Genomic DNA, 25630 nt, shown 5'->3' with positions numbered 1-25630 from the left:
GGAATGTGATTAGGAAGTTGAGCAACCATCTTGGATCACAAGCGGAAGAGTTATCATGAGGATGGTGGAACCGGCAGGCTAGGAGTCTGGGTACCTAACACCATGACGACAGCCCCAGCCCTGGACTGACCACCTCTAGACATCTTTTTATTTTTATTATTTATTATTAAAAGATTTTTGTATTCACAAGAGACACATAGAGAGAGGGAGTCAGAGACACAGGCAGGGGGAGAAGCAGGCTCCATGCAGGGAGCCCAGTGTGGGACTCAATCCAGGGTCTTCAGGATCAGGCTCTGGGCTGCCCTAGACTTCCTTTATATGAGAGAAAAACAGACCTCTCTAGCTTAAGTTCTTGTTATTTTGGACTTGATGTCACCAGCAGCTGAACCTAATTTGAACTGATACAAAAAGTCATGCAGAAGTGCAGGGCCATCACTTAGAGTTGTACAGGGTACAAGTTCACCGGATAAGGCACTAAGATGACTGGTGGGTAGATGGGGGCTGACACCCAACCCACCTACTCCTTTCCAAGCTTTGAACAGTGTTTTGTTTACCAAGAGCCTGATATACCCGTGGCCCGGAAGAAAAGTGAAATTTTGCTTTAGAATCTAAACTCTAGAGCAGCCTCTTCCAAAATTTCGTCTACATGCTCTTGGAGGCATTAAAAATGATTTTTAGGTAGTTCCCTTGATGTACTTTAAAAAATAACATTTAATACTAGATTAAGTGCATTGATATTTCATGATAGTCACCACTGCATTCTGCAATTTCAGACCTCAATGCTAGGAAGGGTATTATTACATAAGCAAAGGAGGAGACTGTTGACGGGGCAAGAGTGAAAGAGAACAGAAGCTCATCAAACATCGTGTCATTAGGCAGTTTTATGGTGGCTAGAGTACAAGCTCTGAAGCCAAAATGCCTGTGTTTAAATCCCGGCTCTCAGCGGCCAGCTGTGTTATTTTGGGCGTGTTTCTTAATCTCACTGTGTGCCAGTTTTTGCAACAGCACTAACATACAAGGATGCTGTGAGCATTCAAAAAAATTATGGGATCCCTGGGTGGCGCAGCGGTTTGGCGCCTGCCTTTGGCCCAGGGCGCGATCATGGAGACCTTGGATCGAATCCCACGTCGGGCTCCCGTTGCATGGAGCCTGCTTCTCCCTCTGCCTGTGTCTCTGCCTCTCTCTCTATATCATAAATAAAAAAAAAATTATTACAGTATCTGACACATAATGAACACTCACTCACTCAATGAATGTTAAGATATTATCACCATTCTGGTAATTATTTAGCAAAGAAACCCAAAACTAGCCATGCTTGTTGAAAGCTTTTTTCTTTTCTTTCTTTCTTTTTTTTTTTTTTTTTGTTGCCAGGAATTGTACATATCCGACCTCATTTTAGTTATCAGGAAACTAAGGCTTAGAAAAGTTCGGTAACTTTCCCAAGGTTGTGCAACTAATCCTAGCCCAGCCAGAATTCAGACTCAGGTTGGGATTCCAAAGCCACGGTTTTTAACAAAGATAATGAAGGACAAGGCCTGCAAGATTTCACAAGCTTCCTCCTGTACGCGGTTTCCCCCCTCACAGCCTGTAGCACCCACCTCTCTCACAGCATAAAGTTCTGTCCTCAAAAATAAATAAATAAATAAATAAATAAATAAATAAATAAATAAATAAATAAATAAAAAATAAAAAAAATAAAGTTCTGTCCTCGAGTGGAGGATGCGCAGGACGGAGAGACCCAGAGTAAGAACAGGAGGGTGGGAGAGGTCCCGGGAGGCGGCAAGAGGGCCCAGTCTGAGCCGAAAATCCCGCTGAGTCTGAGACTGGCGGAATGACAGGTCTGAAGCCGACCTGGTCTGAAAAATGCTTATCGAGGATTGATACACAGCAGTGGACCCTCCCCGTTAAGTTCCAGCTCTATTTCTCGGCCCTTCTTTATTTATTTATTTATTTATTTATTTATGATAGTCACAGAGAGAGAGAGAGAGAGAGAGAGAGGCAGAGACACAGGCAGAGGGAGAAGCAGGCTCCATGCAGGGAGCCTGATGTGGGATTCGATCCCGGGTCTCCAGGATCGCGCCCTGGGCCAAAGGCAGGCGCCAAACCGCTGCGCCACCCAGGGATCCCCTATTTCTCGGCCCTTCTAAAGGACCACCGCATCGTGACCTACAAAATGAATCCCATAATTCAACAATTTCCTACTTTCTCAATTTTCCCTCATTTGATAGCTTTAAGCATCTAGTCTTCTGAATTACCGAGAGACCACGTCACACCTGTTAGGCAAGGAATCTTCGCCTTTATTGCAAGGATGTTGTTGCCACAAAACTTTCGAAATGTCGCAAATCGGCTGCTTTGTTTCTGCCGACCTGCAAGACAGCAACTTCGCCAGTGCTTTTGAAACTAACTTCTGCGACTGAAAAACGTCCTGTAACCATGTGTGTCTTTCTCGGGAGAACTTTATTCACCAAACTGAGCGCGACGGGCGGGGGCGGGGGCGGGAACACCAGCGCGGGAAACGGGCGATCCCTGCACTCCGGGGGTGACGCAGGCGCTCTGCGGAATTCCGACCGCGTGCCTGGGGTCGCTGAGGGCACCTGCGGGCCACCTGCCCTGCCCATCGGTGCCAGGGCTCCCAGGCAGCCACTTTCGGGGCACGTGCTGGCTCGTGCGGGAGGCCCAGCAACTCCGTCCCCAGGGCGCCTGACTCACCCGGCCGCCCACGTGGCCCTGCCTGGACGGCCCCGGAGGCTCTGGCGGAGGCCGGGCCGCCGCTGCTCGCTCTCCCGGGGCGGGGGGGGGGGGGGGAGGGACGGCGGCGGCGGCGGCTCAGACGCTGCGAAGAGGCTCAGCGTCCGCTGCGCCAGCAGGAGGGCGCCGCCCGCACCGCGCCTTGGGCTCCGCTCTGCCCCCGGGCGGCCGCCGCCCCCGCCCGCGCCCGCGCCCGCGCCCACTTCCTGCCCCGAGCGCTCCGGCCCGCTTCCCGCTTCCCGCGGCCTCCAGCGAGCCGCGCAGAAGGAGCCGCGCCGGAGGCGTCCCTGGAGGGTGGCGCCCGCCGCGGCCCAGGCGCGCTCCCCCGCCGGCGCATGCGCCCGGGGCGGCCGGCGGGCCCCGTCTCCGGTGACGTGGCGATGCGCAGGCGGAGCCGAGGTCGGTAGCGGGCGGGGGAGGAAGAGCGAGGGGAGCAGGGACGTCAGAGTGGAGAGCGGAAGGTCAGGGAGGCTCGGAGCGGAAGTGAGACCAGGGCGTCTGTCCGCCATTGTGGACCCGAGGAGCGAAGAGCGAGAGGGGGAGAGGAGCCTGCACGCCGACCGGAGGGGCCCGTTCCGCGGACGCCCGAGCGCGAGGCCCTGTTTCTGGCTTCTCGGCGAGCGGCGGCGGCGGCGGCGGCGGCTGGATCAGTCACTCGGCGGAGGGCGGCAGCCGACTGCTGTGAGTGCTCGGGGAGAGGCCCAGGCGGCGGCGGCGGCGGCGGCGGCGGCGGCGGCGGCTCTCGGGTTGCGGTGAAGAATGTCAGCCACTAGCGTGGATCAGGTGAGGGAGCAGAGGCCTCAGGCTCGGCGAAGGCCCGAGCCCTGGAGCTCCACCCTCGCGTGGGGCTTCGGCTCCTCCCCGTCGCCGCCGCTGCCGGCCCCATAACGGTGCCTCGGGCGCAAGTTGCTGCGGTCCTGCCGCCCGGGCCGGGGCGAGCGCCCTGCCCCGGAGCCTGCGGCCGAGCCGGGCGAGCCGGGCCGCGGGGCCGCGGGGCCGCGGAGGGTGGGGGAGCGGCCGCTCCCGGGGGCCTTGGGGCGCCTCCGAGGGCGGCGGGCGTGGGGCTGAGGCCCGGCGAGCTCCGGCAGACGGATTTCGAGGGGCGGGTAGGAGGTTTAAAGACCGGGGGCGGTTGGGAAATTGGAGGCTGTGGAGGATGTGGGGGGTTTTACTCCTACGCGGGTTGTTGAAAATAACTTGCCTTTGATAATGTCTTTGATTAACACACTTTCTCTCTCCTCCCCCCCTCCTTTTTTTTTTTTTTTTTTCCTCTTCTCATTACCACACCTTTCGTCTTGCTGCGCAGAGACCTAAAGGGCAAGGAAATAAAGGTGAGTTTGAATATTTTAATCTTATTTCCCAACGTTCGTTTGATGTCAGTTTTAAACTTTGCCAGGGCTTTTTTGTTTGTTTTTGCTCCAGGTTTTTTTTTTTTTTTTTTTTTTTTTTTTTAATATGTTTTGAAATGTATGTTTAGAGAAATCTTCATCGTGGATGGACAGAGCAGAGCCAAATGCTATCTTAAACTTCGGTGGTTCCTTGCTTTTGAGGGCACTTTTTTTTTTTTTTTTTTTTATAGAAACCAAAGTGGTACAAGAAACAGTTTTGTTAGTTTGTGTGTTTCAGTTGAGGAGGTATTACGAATGTGGTGACATTTCTTTAATTTTGCAATTGATCTGTATTATGTAACTTCTACCACAAAAATTTCTACAAATGCCTGCAGATAAGTGGACATTTTGTTCGACACTGCTGGGTTACGTTGGGAAATACAACTCCAGCTGTGTTCCATGTCACATTAGTGGAAATTGTACTGTTAATCACTTAGTGGAGTCAGTTATAATGAGGCAGGAACACGAGAGAGATCAAAAATGAACAGGCATGTCATCTTGCTGTGTAGTCCTGATTGCAAGGTGTGACTCAGTCTGGTATTTTAGAAAGGACTGGGAAGGAAATAATTTGTGAGGTTTCTGCTCTGGTTATGTGTTTTACTCTTTAGTCTAAAAACACACAACTATTGAAAGCAATGTATTTTTAAAAAATAGTGTATTTTGTGTCTATATTAACATGGAACGATACAGTCAACTGACTGAAACGTTGGCATTAATCATGTGACATTAGTAAGTATAGAACAATAACTGCTTTCTTGGGATAGTGCCAGTTAACATTACAGTGAATTATATATTTATAACGTTTTGTAATAGGGCTTGAAATTAGACTAAATAGAATTTTGCTTCCTGTTTTTTATTTCAGTAGTAAAGTATTACCTAGAAAATAAGATGTACAGTAGCTTTTGAGATGGAAGTTCAAGGTCTTTATTGGTGCTCTTTATATTCTTAGGGCTTTTATTTGCTGTTGCAAATTTGAAAAGAATAGATTCTGAGTACTCAACTCAGTTAATTTTCTTTGAGTTGTAGTACAGTTTGAGAATTTGTACATACCAGATAGATGGCACTGCATCAGGTAGCGTGAATTTATTTCGTTTGTTTTGATTAAAGATGTATTTTTGCGGAGTATATGCACATTTAGAATTTTAATTTTTAGAGTTTAAAGTTTAATTTTAGAATTCTTTTTCTGTTGTAAGCATAACTTCAGTATTTGATATTGTTTATTTAAATGTGTTAAATATTTGTAAATTCGAAAAGAATGATCCATTAATTTTTTTTTTTTCGCTAGTCTGCTCATGAGGAAGTATATAGACTTGGAGATATATGAATCTGTGGTCATTATTGCCTAGCATAAATTATTTTATCCTAGATCTGTGGGGAGGTGGCACTTTGCAAGGCTATTTGAAATGCTAAGTGTTTTGTGTTACCTGCTTTAAGGTAAGTATGCAAGTTCAGTGAAGTACTTACTTGTTTGACAAAACAAAAAAATAAAGCATCCACAGCATTGTAAGCCATTACTGTAAGTTTGATTGCAATATAGTCATTTCATGAAGGTATGTCCTAGCAATATTTTTGATATTATAGATATGAATTATCTATGACAGTATTGCATATCATAGATACAAATTATCTGTGACAGTATTGCATATTGATGTAAATAAGTTTTTTTTTTTTTTTTTTGGTTATTAAAATTTCATTGAACCATCAGTGTAACCTCTTTTAGATGTATTTGGACACACACAAAGTATTTATTTGGATAGCTCTTTATTCCAAGAGATTTTCTTTATTTCACCCTTATTGTTCCATTCATAGTTTTATCCATGGATAGAACGATGGACTGGGATTCCTAGGAGACCCGTGTTCTAATACTTCTGTGGCTACTGACTTGCCAAGTGAGCTTGAACACTTTGCACCTTTTGGTCAGAATTTCCCCTCTGTCTATAAAATAAAAGTGATAATTCTAGCTGTAAATCCTATTGTATGTTATGAGGAATTACAATTATAGTAGTCCACTGCTCTAGTTGCCATTTTATTTGCTGGATTTATTTTCACCTTCCTCACCTTATCTATTTTTAAGGTACAGGGAGACTGTTGCAGGAGGGAAAAACTCTGCTGGCCTAAAAGTATTGGTAATCATTTAAGATGCTTTAAAATGGTAGATACTGCACAAATACACATATACATCACTTGTATTTTTATGCCCCTGCAGGGAGAATTACAAGGCGAAGGCAGCACCTCCAGTGAACTGATACCAGTAGCTATGTGTGTCTTTGAGAAAAACTACTGTGCCTTAGCTGACTTGGTTTTCAAGCTAGTAAAATTGTTTTACAGTTACTGTTTACTTTTGTGAAGCAGAAAGCAAAGTTATTTTTCCTGAACTACATCCTGAGTATTCTAAGAATGAGTATTAAACTTGAATTCAACTTCTCAAACATGAAAGATACATGGCGCTGAGGAGTTGTCAAAGTTCTGAAAGCATAATCCTTCTCAGCTGACTTAATTTCAGAGGTGCTGGATTTCTTTTCTGAATTATCTTCATTTGACAGTGAGCCTAACACCTGTCTTAGTGTCTTTGATTTTCTAAGTTTTTTTCTGTATATACTTAAGGATTTAAGTTCACTAACAGAGCCAAAATTTGAAGGGGATTCTATATCAATCTCTTTGTAAGACAAAAATGCTTTCATAGTATAAATAATAATTCTAGGTTTACTTTCTTTGTAAGTTTGAGTTCTTTTTAATTAATATTCCTTATGTTAAATATTAGAACTCTTTATTATCTTGGCTAGGGTAGTAGAAGGACAGTAGGAATTTAAGGATAATTATTTAACTATTAGTTAATTATTTGTTTTTATTGGTTCATAATTTAAAACTGACTTTATATCAGTTATTTATTAATAAGTAGAATTTTTGCTTGCTGGAATAAAAGGGTACCTCTCCTTTCCCTGCAGGCACCACAGATAAAAGTGTCAGATCCTGTACTCCTAGCAGCCTTGCTACCAGCTTCCTCCTGTGCCATAAGTGTATAAATAGACAAATATATGGAAAGGAATTTGTCTTTCCCCTCCCCCTTCCCCCATCCTTTCCCAACAGAGGGACAGAATTGTTTGGTAAAACTGCAGTTTAAAGAATTAGGTTGAATTTGGCTCTATTTTAGTGTTTCAGAAAAGTAGTGGAAAAATGTAGTTTTGTATCCTCTCCCCACACTCCCTATGGAAATGATTGCAAAGCACTTTATTGTCATTTTAGGCTTCATTTTATTATTAATCCTCAAAACATTCCTATAAGGAGATAGAGGGTATATGGTATTGTCGCTGTTTTTATAGGTGGGAAAACATGATGCACAGATCTGTTGACTTTCCTAACTTGATGTAGTCAGGACCAGAGCAAAGAATCACCTGGCTCCTAAGGCCCATGTTCTATCTTGATTTGACTCTGCTTCATAGAGCAGAGGAAACAGGCGAAGAATCATGTAAGTCATCTGTTCTTTTTTCCCTGAAGAACTTATACAGACTATGGAACTGGCTTGGATTTCTTTACTATTTAATAGCGTTCAGTATCCAAAACATTAGATTGTCATTAAGTAATGTTCAAAAACTGAAGTCTTTAAGACAGTTGAATTTCTTAAGGAAAGGTATGATTCTGAAACTCAAGGGCTAGCTTCTTACATTCTAATTTAATGCAAATTGCTTGTCAGTATTCATGAAATACTTTTAATTAAATATTTTTTCCTTAGATTGACATACTCCTTGAATAATCTTTTAGGACTTTTTAGACATATTTATGCATCACTTATGCACAGACTGTAGACTGTATACTTAGTGCATGAGAATATTTTGTTCTTAGTCTCGGCATCTTAGAAATAGAAGAGAAAATAGAACAGAGGAAATGAGTAAGAATAGCACTGTAATGTAGATTTAGATAGATTTTAAGTGGGTACTTTTTACTGTATTAGCAGCATGGACTAAGTTTCTGAGAATCTAATGAATACAAGAAATAGCTAGTTATAATTTTGAAATAGAGAGCTGTTTTCTAGTAATATGTACTAGTGTCATAGTCTAGTAGTGTAGTGAAGATTTTTTTCAAGAGGTATAGACCATGCATAACCACCTTTGATAAAGGGGTGGTAAAGCCAGTGGTAAAGGACAACAGGTATGTTAGAATCTCCTAGGCGGAAATGATTAGCCCACCAGAAATAACCTAAGGTATCCTCCTCTTTATTTTTGTTGCTAGTGGGTGTTACATATTTAAATTTGTAGCAAGCACATTTAGTTTAGCTCAACCCTGACTCTTTCAATCCTTACCAGATACAGTTAAACCATCTCAGTGGAGCCAAGATCAAGGTGACCTTCATGTTCCTCCGGGGATATTTGAAGGCAATATAGTATCGTAAGAGGTCTACTTTGAAGGCTTCACAGAGTAGTAGTATTTCTTTGAGTGATGGTTGCTACTCAGTAGGTGGCAAAGAACTAAGGGATTTCACCTATCTTTGCTTCCATGCCATTGTCCGCTTATAAGGTTACATTTTTGGTGATCTAAACTCTTGGAAAATTCGGGAAAATAAAAGTGTAACGATGCTATAGAGGAACACACAACTTAAATCCATTGTTCCCAGCCTTAATTTATAGTAACTTTGTGACACTGTATTTTTAAGCAATAAATTTTCAGATACTGAAAGGGTTTTTTTTTTGTTGTTGTTGTTGTTGTTGTTGTTTTCCCCCCTCAGGGATTAGTCAACATCGATAAGAAACTCTCAGCTTTTTTCATCTCACATGTGTTTCAAATGTAGAATAGTGTATTTAGACAGTGTCATCATATCAAGTTTTAGCCTTGTTAAACTTCTGTTTATGTGGTCCTAAAGTAACTTTTAGTCTTCTTTTGGATCTTATAATATTTTATGTAATAATAATAGCCAAGATTATTGAATACTGTCTTTGAATCCTCAGATGAAATGAAGCAGGTACTGTTAATAATCTCCTTGAACAGAGAAGTAGAGTTAGAGAGGCTAAGTCACTAACTATAGATCACCCAGCTTCTCAGTGTAGACTTGGGTTTCAAACTCAGGACCTTACTGCTAGTCTGTCTATGCTCAAAAGCACTCTGAGATAGCATTCAGAGAAAAACAATTTTATAAGGCATTTTTGGAAATGATCTCTGAACAAATATGGCATTATAAATTATTCTCTGGTCTTATGTGTTGGAAGAATAATCATGGTTATCTTTAGTGTCTTAATTTCGTTTGTACTTTCAAGTGAAAGTCTTCATAATTTTTTGGTTTAGAATATGGGGCCTTTTTATTTAGATTTTTTGTACTTTATTCATTGTGACAACTGCTTCAATGAATCTTAGTTACTTCCTTTAACTGGAAATATTTAAGACATTTACTCCAACTTTAGTTACCAAGGAAAGTTATTTCATTCTTTATTTACCTTTCTGGTACTAAATAATGGAGATTTAACAAAGGTAGAGAACATTCAGCAATCTGTTATCTACAAGACTATTTGAAGTGGTTATTTTAGATTCAAATATAGCATTAGGGAACCCTTCCAGCAATTTAACTGCTTACTACAACGTTGAAATTGAGATATTTACATTATGTTTTTGGTAATGGAAAGTGTATATATAGGTTATGTATTCTTGGGTATATACAAGATTTGTAAGTTTTTGGTGGCACATAAATATTTGTATCTAAATTAAGTTAAATTTTTAAGAGGATTTTTTAAATGAGAACAACAACTCAGGATAACTTTTTCTGAGTTGGTTGAAAAATATTGAAAATGTTAGGTTATTCTGTCAGTTTCATAAAGATAATTACCACACATCTAATATAAACATATTTTTTAGTTTCAGTACAAAACGGTTCGATTCATCAAAAAGATGCTGTAAATGATGATGATTTTGAGCCATACTTAAGTAGCCAGACAAATCAGGTAAGTCTGACAGTCCCATATTTAGGAACTTAAACTTACATTAGTATTAATTGGTTTTTCAAATAGATATTTTAATTGAATAAGGCTAACCATAACATGTATTAATCTAGTGTGCCTGCATAATAGTGAGTAACAACGGTTGCAGGTTTGTGGTACAGGAGAATTCTTTAGAAATTCTAGGTGGCGGGATCCCTGGGTGGCGCAGCGGTTTGGCGCCTGCCTTTGGCCCAGGGCGCGATCCTGGAGACCCGGGATCGAATCCCACGTCAGGCTCCCGGTGCATGGAGCCTGATTCTCCCTCTGCCTGTGTCTCTGCCTCTCTCTCTCTCTCTCTCTCTGTGACTATCATAAATAAATAAAAATTAAAAAAAAAAAAATTCTAGGTGGCTGAAACTAGATTGTGAAATACAAAGATTTGAAGATGAACATTGTTTGTGGCATGGTTAGATTATCTTGTAATGTCGCTGCCGTATCTTCATAGCCAAAGCAAATGACAAGTGTAATTAGCTACACATTTGTGGGAGAGGACTAGTTTATGCCTGAAATTTTTGGCTAAATGTAGTGTTTTCTCTTTTACAAAGGATTCCAATTTGAATTTCATTGATAATTAAAGTTTTAATATAATCAGGTAACATAGGGAATAGAAGATTTATAAATCTGCTTGCCTTCTATATTGTAGGCTTGGAGAATGTCACCAAATCCGGTTAGGGGTGACTTTTGGGTTCTTTTGTGTTTGGATTCTTCATGGGTTATCTTGTGAATTGGTATACAGGTATAATTTAAACATTGAAAAACAAAAGTATTCTTTGGTCTCTTTGGTCTCTAGATACCATTTCTGCATCCATTTATTTATTATAGTAATAAATAAATTACTATAAATTACTATAAATTTTTTAAAAATGAACTTTCGTTCTTAACCAGTTTCTTGAGAGAATATTCTGCAATGAAACTGCTTTTGTTTTGCTTTAACAAAAGTATATGAAAAATGTACCATAAAATCTTAACCTCTAGGTTTTTTTTTAAACTGTAAAATAGCAAGGAACCAAATATTATTGTAGGCCTTAAGAGTTGTAGGGAAAATTTGAGAAGTAGTTCCCAATTTGTGGTATGCAGAATTGTTTTTGGGAGTGTGGAGAACCACGGTTATGTTCAACCTGAACTACCTCTTGGTCATTTCCCCTTACCCACCCCCTCTATCTGTTGATCTACATTCCTAGCTTGTTTTGGGAGGGAATAAATAAATGAGAAAGAATAAAAACGGGTGATAAAATCCATGAATGTTTGGCTGCTCATAAAAGAATGAAAAAATTCATTTCATACTTATGTAATCTAACTTTATGATCTTAGTAACAAATTTACTTTCCACCTAAAGGTTGTGAAAGAACGTATAAATGGAAAATAGAGGAAGATCATTGTTTTGAATTGCAGTGCAAGTTTTAAAAGAAATGTATAGTATTGTGTTATATTTGGGCCCTTACAGTAATCTTGGTTAACATCTCTTATGGCTGTGTTTCCAACTTTTTTTGAGTTTTCCAATTTTTTTTTTTTAGGAATTCTGGTATTATGAAGTATAGTAGATCTTTTCCCAGAAAGGTCTTCATGATCAGATAAGCTTGGGAAATTCTTTTAAATTTTAAGTAATTGAATTTTTTTGCTACTTGATTTCATATTTTATGTATTATAATGTAAAATGACTTCCTAAGACAAGGATGTAGTTATGAAGATTCTCTGACTTAATTTGTTCATCCTCTGTTTTCAAGGAATTTTAATGGAACGTAAATGTTTGAGAATTGCAACCAGTAAGAATCCTCTTGTTCTACTTGGTTAACAGATATTTTATAATTATTTGTCACAGGGGCTTAGAAGATTGTTTTTTTGGCATTCCACAGAGGTGCTAGGGAAAACCAGGGGAGGGTACTCTTGATCCCTCCCCTGCAGCAACCAGAGCTGTGCTATGCTTTTTATCTGTTTTATATATTGGAATTCTGCATAAGATTGAACTTGTAAAAAACAAAACATAGCTTTGAGAGTGTCAGAAAACCATTATTTTTTAAAAAACATTTATTGAACCCAGTGTTTAAATTGTATCATAAAAGTTTCCTTATGTTGGGACAAAAATATAAAAGATTCATTTTAATGTGATGTTTAAATAGAAAGTCTTATGCTTTGTATTAATTAAGTTGTTATATTTAAATGTATATTCATGTGCTATTTAAGGAGAAGTTTTAAATTTGATGCCAGTAAGGCTATATTATCCTCCTCCTCCTTGTTAGTACTAATGAGTAGGTTTTTACCAATTATTTTTCTATAATATAAAAAATAATTATCTGTAACCAGGGCACATATTTACCTTTTGAAGAGTGCTAACACTATGGAATGTTGAAAACTGGGTTTATTGGAGAGAAAAATTGAAAATTATCAGAAATCTTAGAGATGAGTTGTACAAGAATTTGAATTACTCATGATCACATGAACCTAGGTAGAAGAGAAAATTTTTAAAAATTGACCTTTTAAAGCAGGTTAATGAAAACTAGAATTATTAGTGAAGTATCTGAAGTAATTAGTTAGATTAAAGTTATGTAAGCATTTATAGTTACGTGTACTGACCTAGCCGAAATAATTGTTTAATTAAAAAGTTTTTAATTGATTGTATAATATATTTTTAAAATTAAATTCCTCCGTCTGACTTTAATATAAAATAACAAAAATGAATCTTTTGTCTGGAAAAGTGTTTAATTTTTTGGCTAATGATTTAAATTGTTTTGTATACTTAAATCTAATTCAAGTAAAATCTGAGGATACTTTAAAACAGGTTGTTGGCCTTCTGTAGTAGTATATTCTATTTTCTAGTGTTCTGTTTCTTAAGGGATAATTTTTATAGTAATTTGAGAAGTAAATGTTCATCCTCTAGGTATTAAAATTAGTTCTCTAAAGTTCCTTAGAGTAATATGATTAAGTTGATTGGAAAATTCAGGTTTAAATGGTACTGTTAAAGATGCCATGTAATTTGTGCATATAAATTTGAAAAATAAATTGGAAAAATGAAGTTTGAGTTTGTCTGCTTGTATATATAGGGAAATAAATTCTTAGCTATGTTTATTAGAAAAGTGGAATAGAGAAACAGGAAAGTAAAAAATATTTTGAATTTTATTTTCTGTCCCTGCCATCATTGCCCTCGTTAAGGTTTTCATTATCTCTTCCTATTGGAATGATTTTCTAACCAGTAATTCTATATTGCCACTCAGCAGTCTTCTTAAAGTTCAAGTCTGTGCCACTGTCATGTTAAGAGTTATTAGCGCAGCTTCACAACAGTGGGTACATTTATTATATGAGTGCCCTTAAAAATTGCTCCATTTCCTTCTCTGCCTCCTGTTTGGTCAACTTTCTCCACCTAATTTGAGGAAGGAAATAGAACTCACTGTTTTCTAAGAATATAAATATTTTCTGAATATTTTCTTTCATGATCTCAGTCTTTGTATGTATAATCTACAGACACATATATATACACACAGATGGATCTATCTGTCCCTTCGTGAAGTCTCTTCTGATTCCCCAGTTACTGGCTTCCCTGCTTGCTCTTTGTGCTAGAGTGCTTGTTTTGCTTTGTTTGGACTTCCATTTACAGTACCTATCAAATGGTAGGGTATATGTGTCTTCCACACTAGACCTGGGAAGTGTTCCAGGTCAGAGTCCATGTTCTTCATCTTTTTGTCTCCAGTGACTGGCACTGTGTCTGGCACATAGTAGGCATTTATTAAGTATTGAATTAGTGGATTGGGTTACCTGCAAGTACTGAATTAACGGATTGGGTTATCTGCTAGAATTAGGGAACAAAGAATTACATTTGATGAAATAATTAGGTTAACTGGGTACCACTTATATTATTTTGTGACACCCTTGTGGTTAGATACGTGTAGGGTATACTTTTTTGAAAAGTACGATAATATTTTTGAAGTTATTTGAAGAAAGTATACGTAAGCATTAAAGACTTTTTAATACAGAAGTGAGTTCTGGAGTTTGAAGTACCTCAGGTTCTTAATGGAAAACAGTTTTTGTTTTTCTTTGTATGAAAGTGCTTTTATTGGTGAATTATGCCTTTTCCTTTCTAATTGGACTTCTGGGATATTTATAGAGTCTTTCTTTGAAAGTAAAAATGGATCTTAAGTTTCTTTGTGAAACACTGGCTATAATTGGGTTGTATTAAAATGTCTCAAGTCAGAGTAGTAGTCATGAATTTCTTGTTCAGATTTTCTATGAGGTACTAGAAAAGCAATTGATCTATATCATAAGGCTGAGAAATAACAAGTGATTTTAAAATTCTAAGGAAGATCTTTTAAATTATTTCTGTATTTTAGTTTTCAAGTAAAAAAAGAGAACTAAAGATAAAAGGCTTTATTCCTATACTTCCTAACAGCACTTTGTAATTAACTTGGTAGATTTTTAAAAATCTTGACAATTGATAAAGACCAGCAGGTATTATCCCCATTTTACCAAGAGAGTCAGGGTTAAAGAAATTACATGATCTCATGAGGTCACTGACAAAGTAAGAGATTAAAGAAGATGAGTTTATATTCTTAAGATTTGAGGTAGGTTTGAAATTATATCATGTGTTTGGTGATTAATTTACATTTTAAAGAGGCAGGTTAAGTTGTATTGACTAATGTAACTATCATTGATTGAATACTTAATGTGTTTTAGGCACTGTATCTTTATTTCCTTTTAGTAGATAAGAAAACAATTCAGAGTATAAGTAATTTGGCTACTTTCACATAGCTGATAAGTGCCTGGGCTCGGATTAAAGTTTAGATACCTCATGGGTTCACTTCAACCTTATGTTAAATGGCCTCCCCAGATTGTGTTTCTAAGTTAATGCTGTGGGTAAAAAGTCTGTAGATCTGTTGTTAAGAGTATGCTTCATTATATTCATTGATTTTTTTAAATCACTTTACATATTTACATATTGATGTTATTTTTTTCCCTTTCCAAAAAGGGAAAGTTCTTTGACTATGAGGGAAACATTAAACATTTCACATCATTTGTTTCAAAGGTTGCATATCTTTAAAGAATATAGTAAAATTTCACTATATACCTGACCAGTTTCTAAATTATAAATAAACTGTTAAAGCAATTATTTGAACATAAACTGTTACAAGAGATTATGTCTCATTATAGCCAGTTTGAAGTAAAATGTGAAAGTAAGTTTTCAGTTGTTATTTTCCATCCTCAGTAAGTGGAACTTTGGTTCCTCTTCCCTACCAAGGTAGATTGCCCTGATTGGTATTCCACATAGCTAGCAATTAAGAATCTATCTTAAATTTAGCAGAACATATTTTTAAATATTTCCAGTTACAATCAAAGCTCTACTAGTTTGAAATGTGTTGACCTTATCTTACTTTGAAACTCTGAAAGTTTCCTATAGCTTTCTTCTTACTAGGACCCAAAATGAAGCCTTGCCTTTAGAAGCTGCTTAAAGTACTTTCATGGAGCTAAGGAAAAAAACATTCAGCTAAAACTGCTGGAAAAATAAGTGGTTACCGTTTGATAAACTGCAGAAAGCTGGCCACTTATCCAATATATTTAAGAAGTACAGGTGGTAGCAGTAACAGTGGACAGCTCTTTAGTAAGATCTCTGCTTATTAGCCAAAGCTGTCTGTTTGATAGCAGTTGTGACTAATGGAACACATTTTAATGTAATTTAAGCTTACTTTGACAAAATCAGTAATACAGATGTGAAGTAGTAAAATTTACGATTTAAAAAAATAATTGAAAAGACACCTAATAAAAGTCTCCCACCGAAGAGTTTGGGCCTGGTCCAGCCCCATAGGTAACAGTTGGCAGGATATGTTTTCCCATTCCCCAGAGAAAATTGGCTTTCTTTTTTTAGGAATTTAGTACAGATTAGATAACCAGTTAAAACAAGGTGGACGTACTGTAGCCCAGAGATCATATCCAGTTTATGCCCTGTTTTCTTTGAAAGAACCTCTAAGCTAATAGCTTTTTAAAGAGTTGTTTAAAAAAAAAAACAAGATGAGTGACAACGACTCGATACTGTTTGGCTTGCACAGCTTGAGTTGTTTACTCTTTGCCCTTTAGTTTGCTAACCTCTGAATTATTGTGATACAGGTAAGTTAGGAACTTAGTAGGTAACTGCAAAATTTAGCATTTGTGATGGTAAAATAAAAATATTCAACATAAATTAGGAGTGTTATTTTGCAAAAACCTGATTATGAGGAATGAACTTTAAAAACTTTCTACCTGGTCTGATTTTCCACTTTCACATCCAGGTATGGACTTACTGAGTGCAGATTTCAGTGCCAACATTCTAAATTAAAACTTTGAAACTGGTTACCTTCTTATTCAACACAGCTCTCTTGCTCTTTCCCCATGTGGAATTTATTCACTTCCCTGTGTTTTGTGTCTCTTTAACTGTAGGCTTTCTTTTAGAATGAATGTATCAGTGTTTTTCACAATGTAGACATTCAATAAGTGTTTGGTTGAAATAATAAAAGGATATTTTTAGCAACTTAAAAAATAACTTAAAAGATATTTTACTCTAACATATATGTTATACTGGCTGGCCTGTTCATTTTTATTAAGCTTTTTAGAGTTTTATATCACAAGGACCTCCTTGTCAGTGTGAAACCCTACAAGTACCTTTATTTTTAGCCAATAATTTTGTGATCAGATTACCACAATCTGTGTGTGTATGTGTGAGATCTTCATAACTGTGTGTGTATGTGTGAGATCTTCATGACTAGGAAAGTTTAATCTTTACTAATTAAAGAATTTTTTTCTTTGAAAAAAAAAAAGAATTTTTTCTTTGAAAACCATTGTTGGTTGTGAACTTTCCTCAGGTTTCTCTTGTATTAAATATAGCAGTCAGTATTTCCAGTGTTGGTCTGTGAGATGATGTCAGATTTTTGTTATTTCCTTCATACTAATATTGTGAATATTTTTTGGAATATATTTTCAAATATAGTATCTAATATAGTCAAAGAATATGTTCAATTAAATTAGTAAGCAGTAACCCATCTATTTCCCATTTTGAATGTAGTAAAATATATAGAGTATATTTAAAAAGTCATTTTCTTAAAAAGTATGAAGTGGCAGAGTTATTTTTTAAGTCCAAGCTTTGCTGGAAATAGTAAATCTATGTCACAATTATTAATTTTTTAAAAAAGATTTTATTTATTTATTCATGAGAGACACAGAGAGAGGCAGAGAGAGAAGCAGGCTTCATACAGGGAGCCCGATGCAGGACTTGATCACGGGACCCCGGGATGACACCCTGAGTCGAAGGCAGAAGCTCAACCGCTGAGCCACCCAGGCATCCCTACAATTATTAATTTAAATGCAAACTTTGATTGTCTTATTTTTTTAATCAGTTTTATTGGAATCATTTCAAAAGACAAAATATTAAATTTCTCATAGTGGACAATTTCAACAGTTGTGAGGTGTGGCGAAGTAACTTAATAGTAATAACATCTCAATATTCAATGATAGGCCTTTAAAAGAAATTTCTAATGAATCCCAAGTAGTATCTATGATGTTACTGTCACACATTTATATTGCCACAGTTTTTTGGATGGAAAAGTAGTGGGCAGCATAGTTCTAAGAGAGTAACAGGAAAAAAAAAATACTTTATTCCAGGGAACTTAGAATAAAAACGCCTGTATAAATTGAGTAATCAGCCTTCAGAATGGCATTCACTCTTCCAGGGAGAGTACTAGTTGTCCTGACTAGATACTAGTTTAATTTTTAAATTTTGCTTAATTCTGTACATTATAAAGGTCTGTCCAGTGCTTTAAAAGTCAGAGCTAAACCAGAGTGAGAAAATCTATTTCATATGTGTATTGGGCCTAAGGAACCCATTTCAAAATAAATCCTTAAAATAATTTGTTTTTTACATTGGCTAATAACAAAGTTGTTTTTTTCTTTTTTTTCTTTAATAGAATTTGGTGGTTTCATTTTTGGCAAATTACTAAATGAATGTTTAATTACTATCCCAAAACAAATGATTTAATTGTAGTAATTCTGGGAAAAAAATTACAGGAACTCTTTCTAAATTAAAATTCTGAGCGGGAAGGTGATAAGTTAATTGGGGAAAATTTGGAAATTAGAGTACAAAGAAAAAAGGTACTGGTTGTCCCACCGTTAAGAAATCATAGTAAGGATTTGATTTTGATTGTTTTTCAAAACGAGCAAGGCAAAACAAGAAGCAGATCATGCCCTGGGTATAATCTTGAATCATGATTTTCTTCTCAGAGTGTGAGCATTTCTTTTATTTTTTCTTAATAAAAGTATAAAATTTAATTGAATTGGATTCTATTATATAGATAGGTATACTATAATTCCTGTATTATTTGGCATAGCTTCCAGATTTGTTTAATCTTTGCATAAATTTTTGGATACATCAGCTGCTTGAAATAAAGTTGGCTGTAAAAGATCAATTTGTGTCTGCAAAGTTTATAATTCAGACTTTTGTAGAAATGATGGTATTTTTAAATTGTGCTGGAGGATCTGACTCTTAAAAATAATCCCATCCTACCCCTCTCCTCTCCTCACCCCCTCTAAAAAAACAGTTTTACAACAAATATTTTAAAACAGAAATACCAGCAAAATTTTGTCTTGATACAATTGGATTTGAAATTTTAATTCTATGTGGACAAATGCATCTGTTTTTTATTTATTTAAAACTATTTTAATCTTCCAGTCTTTTTTACCCTTACTCTTCAGAGGATATTTCGCTCCTGATTATGATCTTTTGTTTTCCAGAGTAACAGCTATCCACCAATGTCAGATCCATACATGCCTAGTTACTATGCTCCATCCATTGGATTTCCATATTCTCTTGGGGAAGCAGCATGGTCCACGGCTGGAGACCAACCTATGCCATATCTGACAACCTATGGACAAATGAGTAATGGAGAACATCATTATATACCAGATGGTGTGTTTAGTCAACCTGGGGCATTAGGAAATACCCCTCCATTTCTTGGTCAACATGGATTTAACTTTTTTCCTGGTAATGCTGATTTCTCTACATGGGGGACAAGTGGATCTCAGGGACAATCAACACAAAGTTCTGCTTATAGTAGCAGTTATGGCTATCCACCTAGTTCTCTTGGGAGAGCTATTACAGATGGACAGGCTGGATTTGGCAATGATACTTTGAGTAAGGTGCCCGGCATTAGCAGTATTGAACAAGGCATGACCGGACTGAAAATTGGTGGTGACCTGACAGCTGCAGTGACAAAAACTGTAGGAACAGCCTTGAGCAGCAGTGGTATGACTAGCATTGCAACTAATAGTGTGCCCCCAGTTAGTAGTGCAGCGCCTAAACCAACCTCCTGGGCTGCCATTGCCAGAAAGCCTGCCAAACCTCAACCGAAACTTAAACCCAAGGGCAATGTGGGAATTGGGGGTTCTGCTGTGCCACCACCTCCTATAAAACACAACATGAATATTGGAACTTGGGATGAAAAGGGGTCAGTGGTAAAGGCTCCACCAACCCAACCAGTTCTGCCTCCTCAAACTATAATCCAGCAGCCTCAGCCATTAATTCAACCACCACCATTGGTGCAAAGCCAACTGCCTCAACAGCAGCCTCAGCCACCGCAACCACAGCAGCAACAAGGACCTCAGCCACAGGCCCAGCCTCACCAAGTGCAGCCTCAACAGCAGCAGCTGCAGAATCGCTGGGTAGCCCCTCGGAATAGGGGAGCTGGATTCAACCAGAACAATGGAGTGGGCGGTGAAAACTTTGGTTTAGGTGTTGTTCCTGTCAGTGCTTCACCTTCTAATGTGGAAGTGCATCCAGTGCTGGAAAAGCTAAAGGCCATAAACAATTATAATCCCAAAGACTTTGACTGGAACCTGAAGAATGGACGTGTGTTTATAATTAAAAGCTATTCTGAGGATGACATACACCGTTCAATTAAGTACTCTATCTGGTGTAGTACTGAGCATGGTAATAAGCGTTTGGATGCAGCTTACCGTTCCCTGAATGGGAAAGGCCCACTCTATTTACTCTTCAGTGTGAATGGCAGTGGACATTTTTGTGGAGTGGCTGAAATGAAGTCTGTTGTGGACTATAATGCATATGCTGGTGTCTGGTCTCAGGATAAGTGGAAGGGCAAATTTGAAGTTAAATGGATCTTTGTCAAAGATGTTCCCAATAACCAATTACGGCATATTCGCTTAGAAAATAATGACAACAAACCAGTTACCAATTCAAGGGACACTCAAGAGGTACCCCTAGAAAAAGCTAAGCAAGTGCTTAAAATAATTGCTACTTTCAAGCATACCACCTCAATCTTTGATGACTTTGCACATTATGAAAAGCGTCAAGAAGAGGAGGAAGCCATGCGTAGGGTAAGAGTACAGTAATTTTTTTCCGCAGGGTCTTTTTTTTGGGGTGGTATGTATGGATGGGTATTCTCTTTTTTTTTTTTTTGGATGGGTATTCTTTAATGCCTTTTAATACTACATTCCGGGTTTAGGAGCTTTCCTCTGAGGGAAACCTAGCTTAAGAAACAGAACCTTGTAAACTCCCTTTAGGGCCTCTGATGGCACGTGGCCATCATTTTCTCTTCCCAAGGGTCATTCTCATCTGACTTTGCCTGTTCTTCATACTCAGGTGATAAAGGTCATTGAGTGGTGGTCATCAGAGTTCTGCATTTATAACTAAGCAGACTCACGAACTGGTGAGGGATTCTAATCACTAATTTTAAACATTAGTTTTATGTAAAAATGTGTCAGGAGTCTGAAACAAACAGCTTTTGAATGTTTGAATATTTGTATTTATGAGAAGTAATGTAGACTTTTTCCTTGAAATTCCTTCCTAAACCATTTTTATAATTTGTACACTTGAAGCACTTGTACAAAATACAGTAGGAATTTGACTTTAGGAAGGCAGCTTAGAGTTGTGAAGGCATGAGCTTTTAGATTTTGACTGCAGAATTTGATTTCTTATTCTGTTGTTGACCCTCTGTGGGACTCTTGAGGGAGACTTTCCTGAACTTATGCACTGTTTTTGCTTGCACCATATAGACCAGAATTTGATCATAGGGCATACAGAGCAAGACAGGCTGGGGAACATTTTCTGTTCCAAAGCACAGAACAAAATTGGGGTCCTATTTTTAGGATGAAAAGAGAGAATGGACGGAGTAGACCTAACTAGGAGATTTTTCCATTGACAGTACATTTAAATTTCTTTTCAAATGCAGCAGGGATAGAGTTAGAAACTTTTTAAATAAATTATGTTGGTTACTATGGAAAGCTCTTATGTAGAAAATAAGATAAAGTAGGAAGGGCAGCCCGGGTGGCTCAGCAGTTTAGCACTGCCTTCAGTCCAGGGCCTGATCCTGGAGACCCGGGATCGAGTCCCGTGTCGAGCTCCCTGCACGGAGCCGGTTTCTTCCTCTGCCTGTGTCTCTGCATCTCTCTCTCTGTGTCTCTCATGAATAAATAAAATCTTAAAAAAAAAAAAAAAAAGATAAAGTAGGAAGTTTAGAAAATGTCAGTAATTTGTTTCTTTGTGTAATCTTACATATCTTGGAGCTTCTTGGTCTGTGCAGACAAGGGAACTATCTTAGTGAACATTCCTCACTGGTGAATTGAAAGAATGATTCTAGAGCAGTGGTTTTGCCAACCTTAGGGCACTTAAATTAGTGGGGTGCTTCTTGGAAATGCAGGTTCTTGAGACCACTGCAGGAAAATCTGATATATAGGTGGCCCTTGAAGAATGTGCAGGTTAAGCATGCCAGACTTGCCCGCACAGTTGGAAATTTGTGTATAACTTTACTTACCCAAAACGTAACCACTTAGAGCATACTGTTTACAGGAAGTCTTGCTGATACCACAAATAGTTGATTAACACATTCTGTATGTTACATGAATTGTATACTTTAGTTTTACAATAAAATAAGGTAGAGAAAAAGTGGTATTAAGAGAATCATCAGGAAGAGAACAGTATGATACATTTATCATACTGTATTTAGCAGAAAAAAATCGCATACAGGTGGACCCACACAGTTCACACACATGTTGTTCAAGGATCAACTGTATTTGATAAGGGATCTGGTGGTGTACATTTTTAATGAGAGCACCTTAGGTGATTCTGGTGCTAGTGATTCCAGTTAAATGTGGGAGAATGAGGGGAAAAAGGATCAAAAGTGGCTTCTGAATTTTTGAGCTCAGCAGTTGAGTAAATGGTCATATTGTAGCTGCCATTATAAATGGTGGATCAGGAGAATTGGATTTGGGCTATGAAAAGTAGGGTGCAGGTTTTCCTTTTAGGATGTGCTGATTCTAAAATGCCTTTGAGAAATACAGACTGAAATCTCTGATTAAGCAGTTAGATGTAGGAGTTAGATTTGGGAGCTTTCTCTTCTTAAATAGTTGATTCTACAAAAGTGGGATGAGATTGCTCAGGGAAAAAGATGCCTGGCAAGGAATTATTTCTCAACTTTCTTTTCTCTCCCACCACTAAGGAGAGGTCACCCTTATACGTCTTCTACATTTCTTCCCTACCCAGTCTAAAAATTTGGTCCCAGTTTTATTATTTTTTTATTACATAATTGTCTCAGGAATTATTTGACAGTTAAATATTGTTTTGCAATTACATATACAACAGTGATTTAAAATTAATAATTTTTAAACTTTGAAATTATACATTTAAATCATTTCATGGTTTACTGCCCTTTTTTTTTTTTTTTTTTAAAGATTTTTAAAATTTTTTTATTCACGAGAGATAGAGAGGCAGAGACACAAGCAGAGGGAGAAGCAGGCTCCATGCAGGAAGCCTGATGTGGACTGGATCCCGGGTCTCCAGGATCACACCCTGGACTGAAGGCAGCGCTAAACCGCTGAGCCACTCGGGCTGCCCTACTTCCCGTTTTTTGATGATGTTTAAGAATTTTTTAAAAATCCTAAATTTTTTTTTTTTTTTTTTTATGATAGTCACAGAGAGAGAGAGAGAGAGAGGCAGAGACGCAGGCAGAGGGAGAAGCAGGCTCCATGCACCGGGAGCCTGATGTGGGATTCGATCCCGGGTCTCCAGGATCGCGCCCTGGGCCAAAGGCAGGCGCCAAACCGCTGCGCCACCCAGGGATCCCTTAAAAATCTTATATAACAATTTTTTTAGGAAGAATAATTTGGTGTGTATGTTTTGTTTATGGATAACATAAATATATTTATTAAGTCCTTCTAGATTAAGTAAATGTCTTTGGCCATGTTATGTGAACAACAGTTTACCTGGATATAAAATTCTTAGGTCACAAACTTTTTATTCAGGCTTAGATTTATAGTTTTATATTTATATTACGTTATTTATGGCTTTATATTATGGAGAAGTCTGAGGCCAGCCTAAATTTTCTTTCTTTGGAAATAGCTATTTCTGTTTGTGTACACCAAAGATTATTCTTGGACTATGAACATGTATGTAGAATTTAATATGGACCTCTATTATAACTTTCCTTAATCTTTGTCTATAAGCCAAGTTTTTACTTATATTTTCTTTTTTCTGGTTATGTCAAAAAATGTGTTGGAACTTTGTCTCTGAGTGCCATTGGTTCTTTATCATTTTTCTCTGAATTTGGAGACTTTCAAATTTTAATTTCCATGTCATTAATTTGGTTTACTTTGTGTTGATTTTGTGATTTAGGAAGTTGTGAATTGTTCAGTGATAGTATTAGTTTGTTTACATTGTTACATCTAGCTCCTGCCTACATGTTGTTTTTTTTTTTTTTTACTTGATCCAGAGTCCATCTTGAAAATTGAGCACAAAGCTGATGGTTTAAAGCTTATTTCTGCTTCATATATTTTTTTTTAGAAACTTCTTCCTCTCATATGCTTTTTAACTTCTTTTTTTAAAAAAAAATTTACATACAGTAAAACTGTAAATTCCCTTTTGGTGCTTTTTGTAGTTAAGTGCTTTCTTCCCCCTTTGATTAATCTGTTTTCTGTCTCTGTAAGGTATTTTCCGTAATGTCACATAAACAAAATTACACAGTGTGTAATCTTTTAAGACTGGCTTCTTTCACTTAGCATGTATCTTTGCAGTGTATCAGTGTTGTTTTATATATTCTTTGTTCCTTTTAATTACTAAGCATCATTCCACTGTGTGGATTTACCAGTTTGTTTACCCGTCCATCCTTTGAAGAACTTCTGGGTTGTTTCGAGGTTTTGGAGAATGTAAATAAAATAAAGCTCCGACAAATTCATGTACACATCTTTTTAAAACTTTTTTTTTTTTTTTTAATCATGCAGTATAATTCACTTTTTTAGGGTGGACAGTTAATGAATTTTAACACATTTGTAGATATGTGTAACCACTACCACTATCAGGATACAGAGTAGTTTCATCAGGCAAACTGTCTTTACTGTCCCTTTGTATTTACATTCTTCCTCCATGTCTAACCTCTGGCAGCTGTGATTTAGACTCAAAATAGTTTTTTGGTTTTTTTTTTAAATTATCGTTGACATACAGTGTTTCAGGTGTACAACTTAGTGATTTGATACATATACATTACAAAGTATTCACAATAAGTGTAGTTACTGTCACCATACAAAGTTATTACAGTATTATTGACTATTTCCTGTTCTGTACACTTGATCTCAGTAATATATTTATTTTATAACTGGAAATTTGTACCTCTTAATTCTCATCAGTTCACCCATCCCCCCCCACTCTCCCACTCCTTGTATTTATGAGTCTGTTTTTGTTTTGTTGTGTTTTAGATTCCACGTATAAGTGAGTGAAATCATATGGTATTTGTCTTTCTCTGTCTGACTTACTTCACTTAGCATAGTACCTTCTAGATTCATCATGTTGTAACATTTGGCAAGATTTCGGGTTTCTTTTTTATGGCTGAGTAATGTTCTATTGTGTGTGTGTGTGTGTGTGTGTGTGTGTATGCCACATCTATTTTTAGTCATTTATATATTGATGGACACTTGGGTTGCTTGCACATCTTGGCTGTTAAAAATATTGCAATAATAAACATAGGGATATATATCTATTTTTTTTTTCGAAATAGTGTTTTGTTTTCTTTGGATAAACATACCCAGAAGTAGAATTACTGGATTGTATGATATTTATGTTTTTAATTTTTTGAAGCACATTCATTGTGTTTTCCACAGTGGCTGTACTAATTTACATTCCCACAAACTCTGCATGAGATAGTTCTCTTTTCTCCACATCCTCACCAATACTTGGTATTTCTTGTCATTTTGATACTAGCCATTCTGAGAAGTGTGAAGTGAGATTTCATTGTGTTTGCATTTCCCTAATGATTAGTGATGTTTAGCATCTTTTCTTGTGTCTGTTGACCATCTGTCTGTCTGTCTTTGGGAAAACATCCATTCAGATCTTTAACCCCTTATTTGGATGATATGTCATTTGTATTTGTAAATATCTTTTCCCATTCGGTAGTCTGCCTTTTAGTTGTGTTGATGGTTTCATTCATTATACGGCGGCTTTGATTCATTATAGTTTTATTAGTATTCTTTGTTGTGAAATACTATTTTACGACTTGTTTTGACTTTTTTTTTTTTTTCTATCATCAC

General features: G+C 37.6%; 1 protein-coding gene across 10 annotated transcripts in view; it reads left to right on the top strand.

Annotated features, from left to right (window-relative positions):
• Positions 1 to 3161: 3161 nt before the first annotated feature.
• The window catches only part of YTHDF3 (YTH N6-methyladenosine RNA binding protein F3), a 40098-nt gene continuing 17629 nt past the window's right edge, over positions 3162 to 25630 (top strand). The window contains exons 1-6 of one of the 10 annotated variants that reach the window (XM_077876808.1): positions 3277 to 3531; positions 4055 to 4079; positions 6343 to 6641; positions 7457 to 7602; positions 9975 to 10060; positions 18836 to 20434. In XM_077876808.1, the coding sequence (XP_077732934.1) occupies positions 7545 to 7602; positions 9975 to 10060; positions 18836 to 20434 (1743 nt within the window). In that variant the 5' untranslated portion in view covers positions 3277 to 3531; positions 4055 to 4079; positions 6343 to 6641; positions 7457 to 7544. Of the gene's footprint in view, positions 3532 to 3785; positions 3855 to 4054; positions 4080 to 5551; positions 5571 to 6004; positions 6026 to 6342; positions 6642 to 7456; positions 7603 to 9974; positions 10061 to 11610; positions 11698 to 18835; positions 20435 to 25630 lie in introns of those variants that run through there. The other 9 variants (XM_077876807.1, XM_077876811.1, XM_077876813.1 and 6 more) reach the window with 9 other exon arrangements.

This window comes from Canis aureus, chromosome 28 (genome assembly GCF_053574225.1).
Source record: "Canis aureus isolate CA01 chromosome 28, VMU_Caureus_v.1.0, whole genome shotgun sequence".
Lineage (NCBI taxonomy): Eukaryota > Metazoa > Chordata > Mammalia > Carnivora > Canidae > Canis > Canis aureus.
Note: the sequence above shows the minus strand (reverse complement) of the source record. Positions and strands in the feature narration are given on the sequence as shown.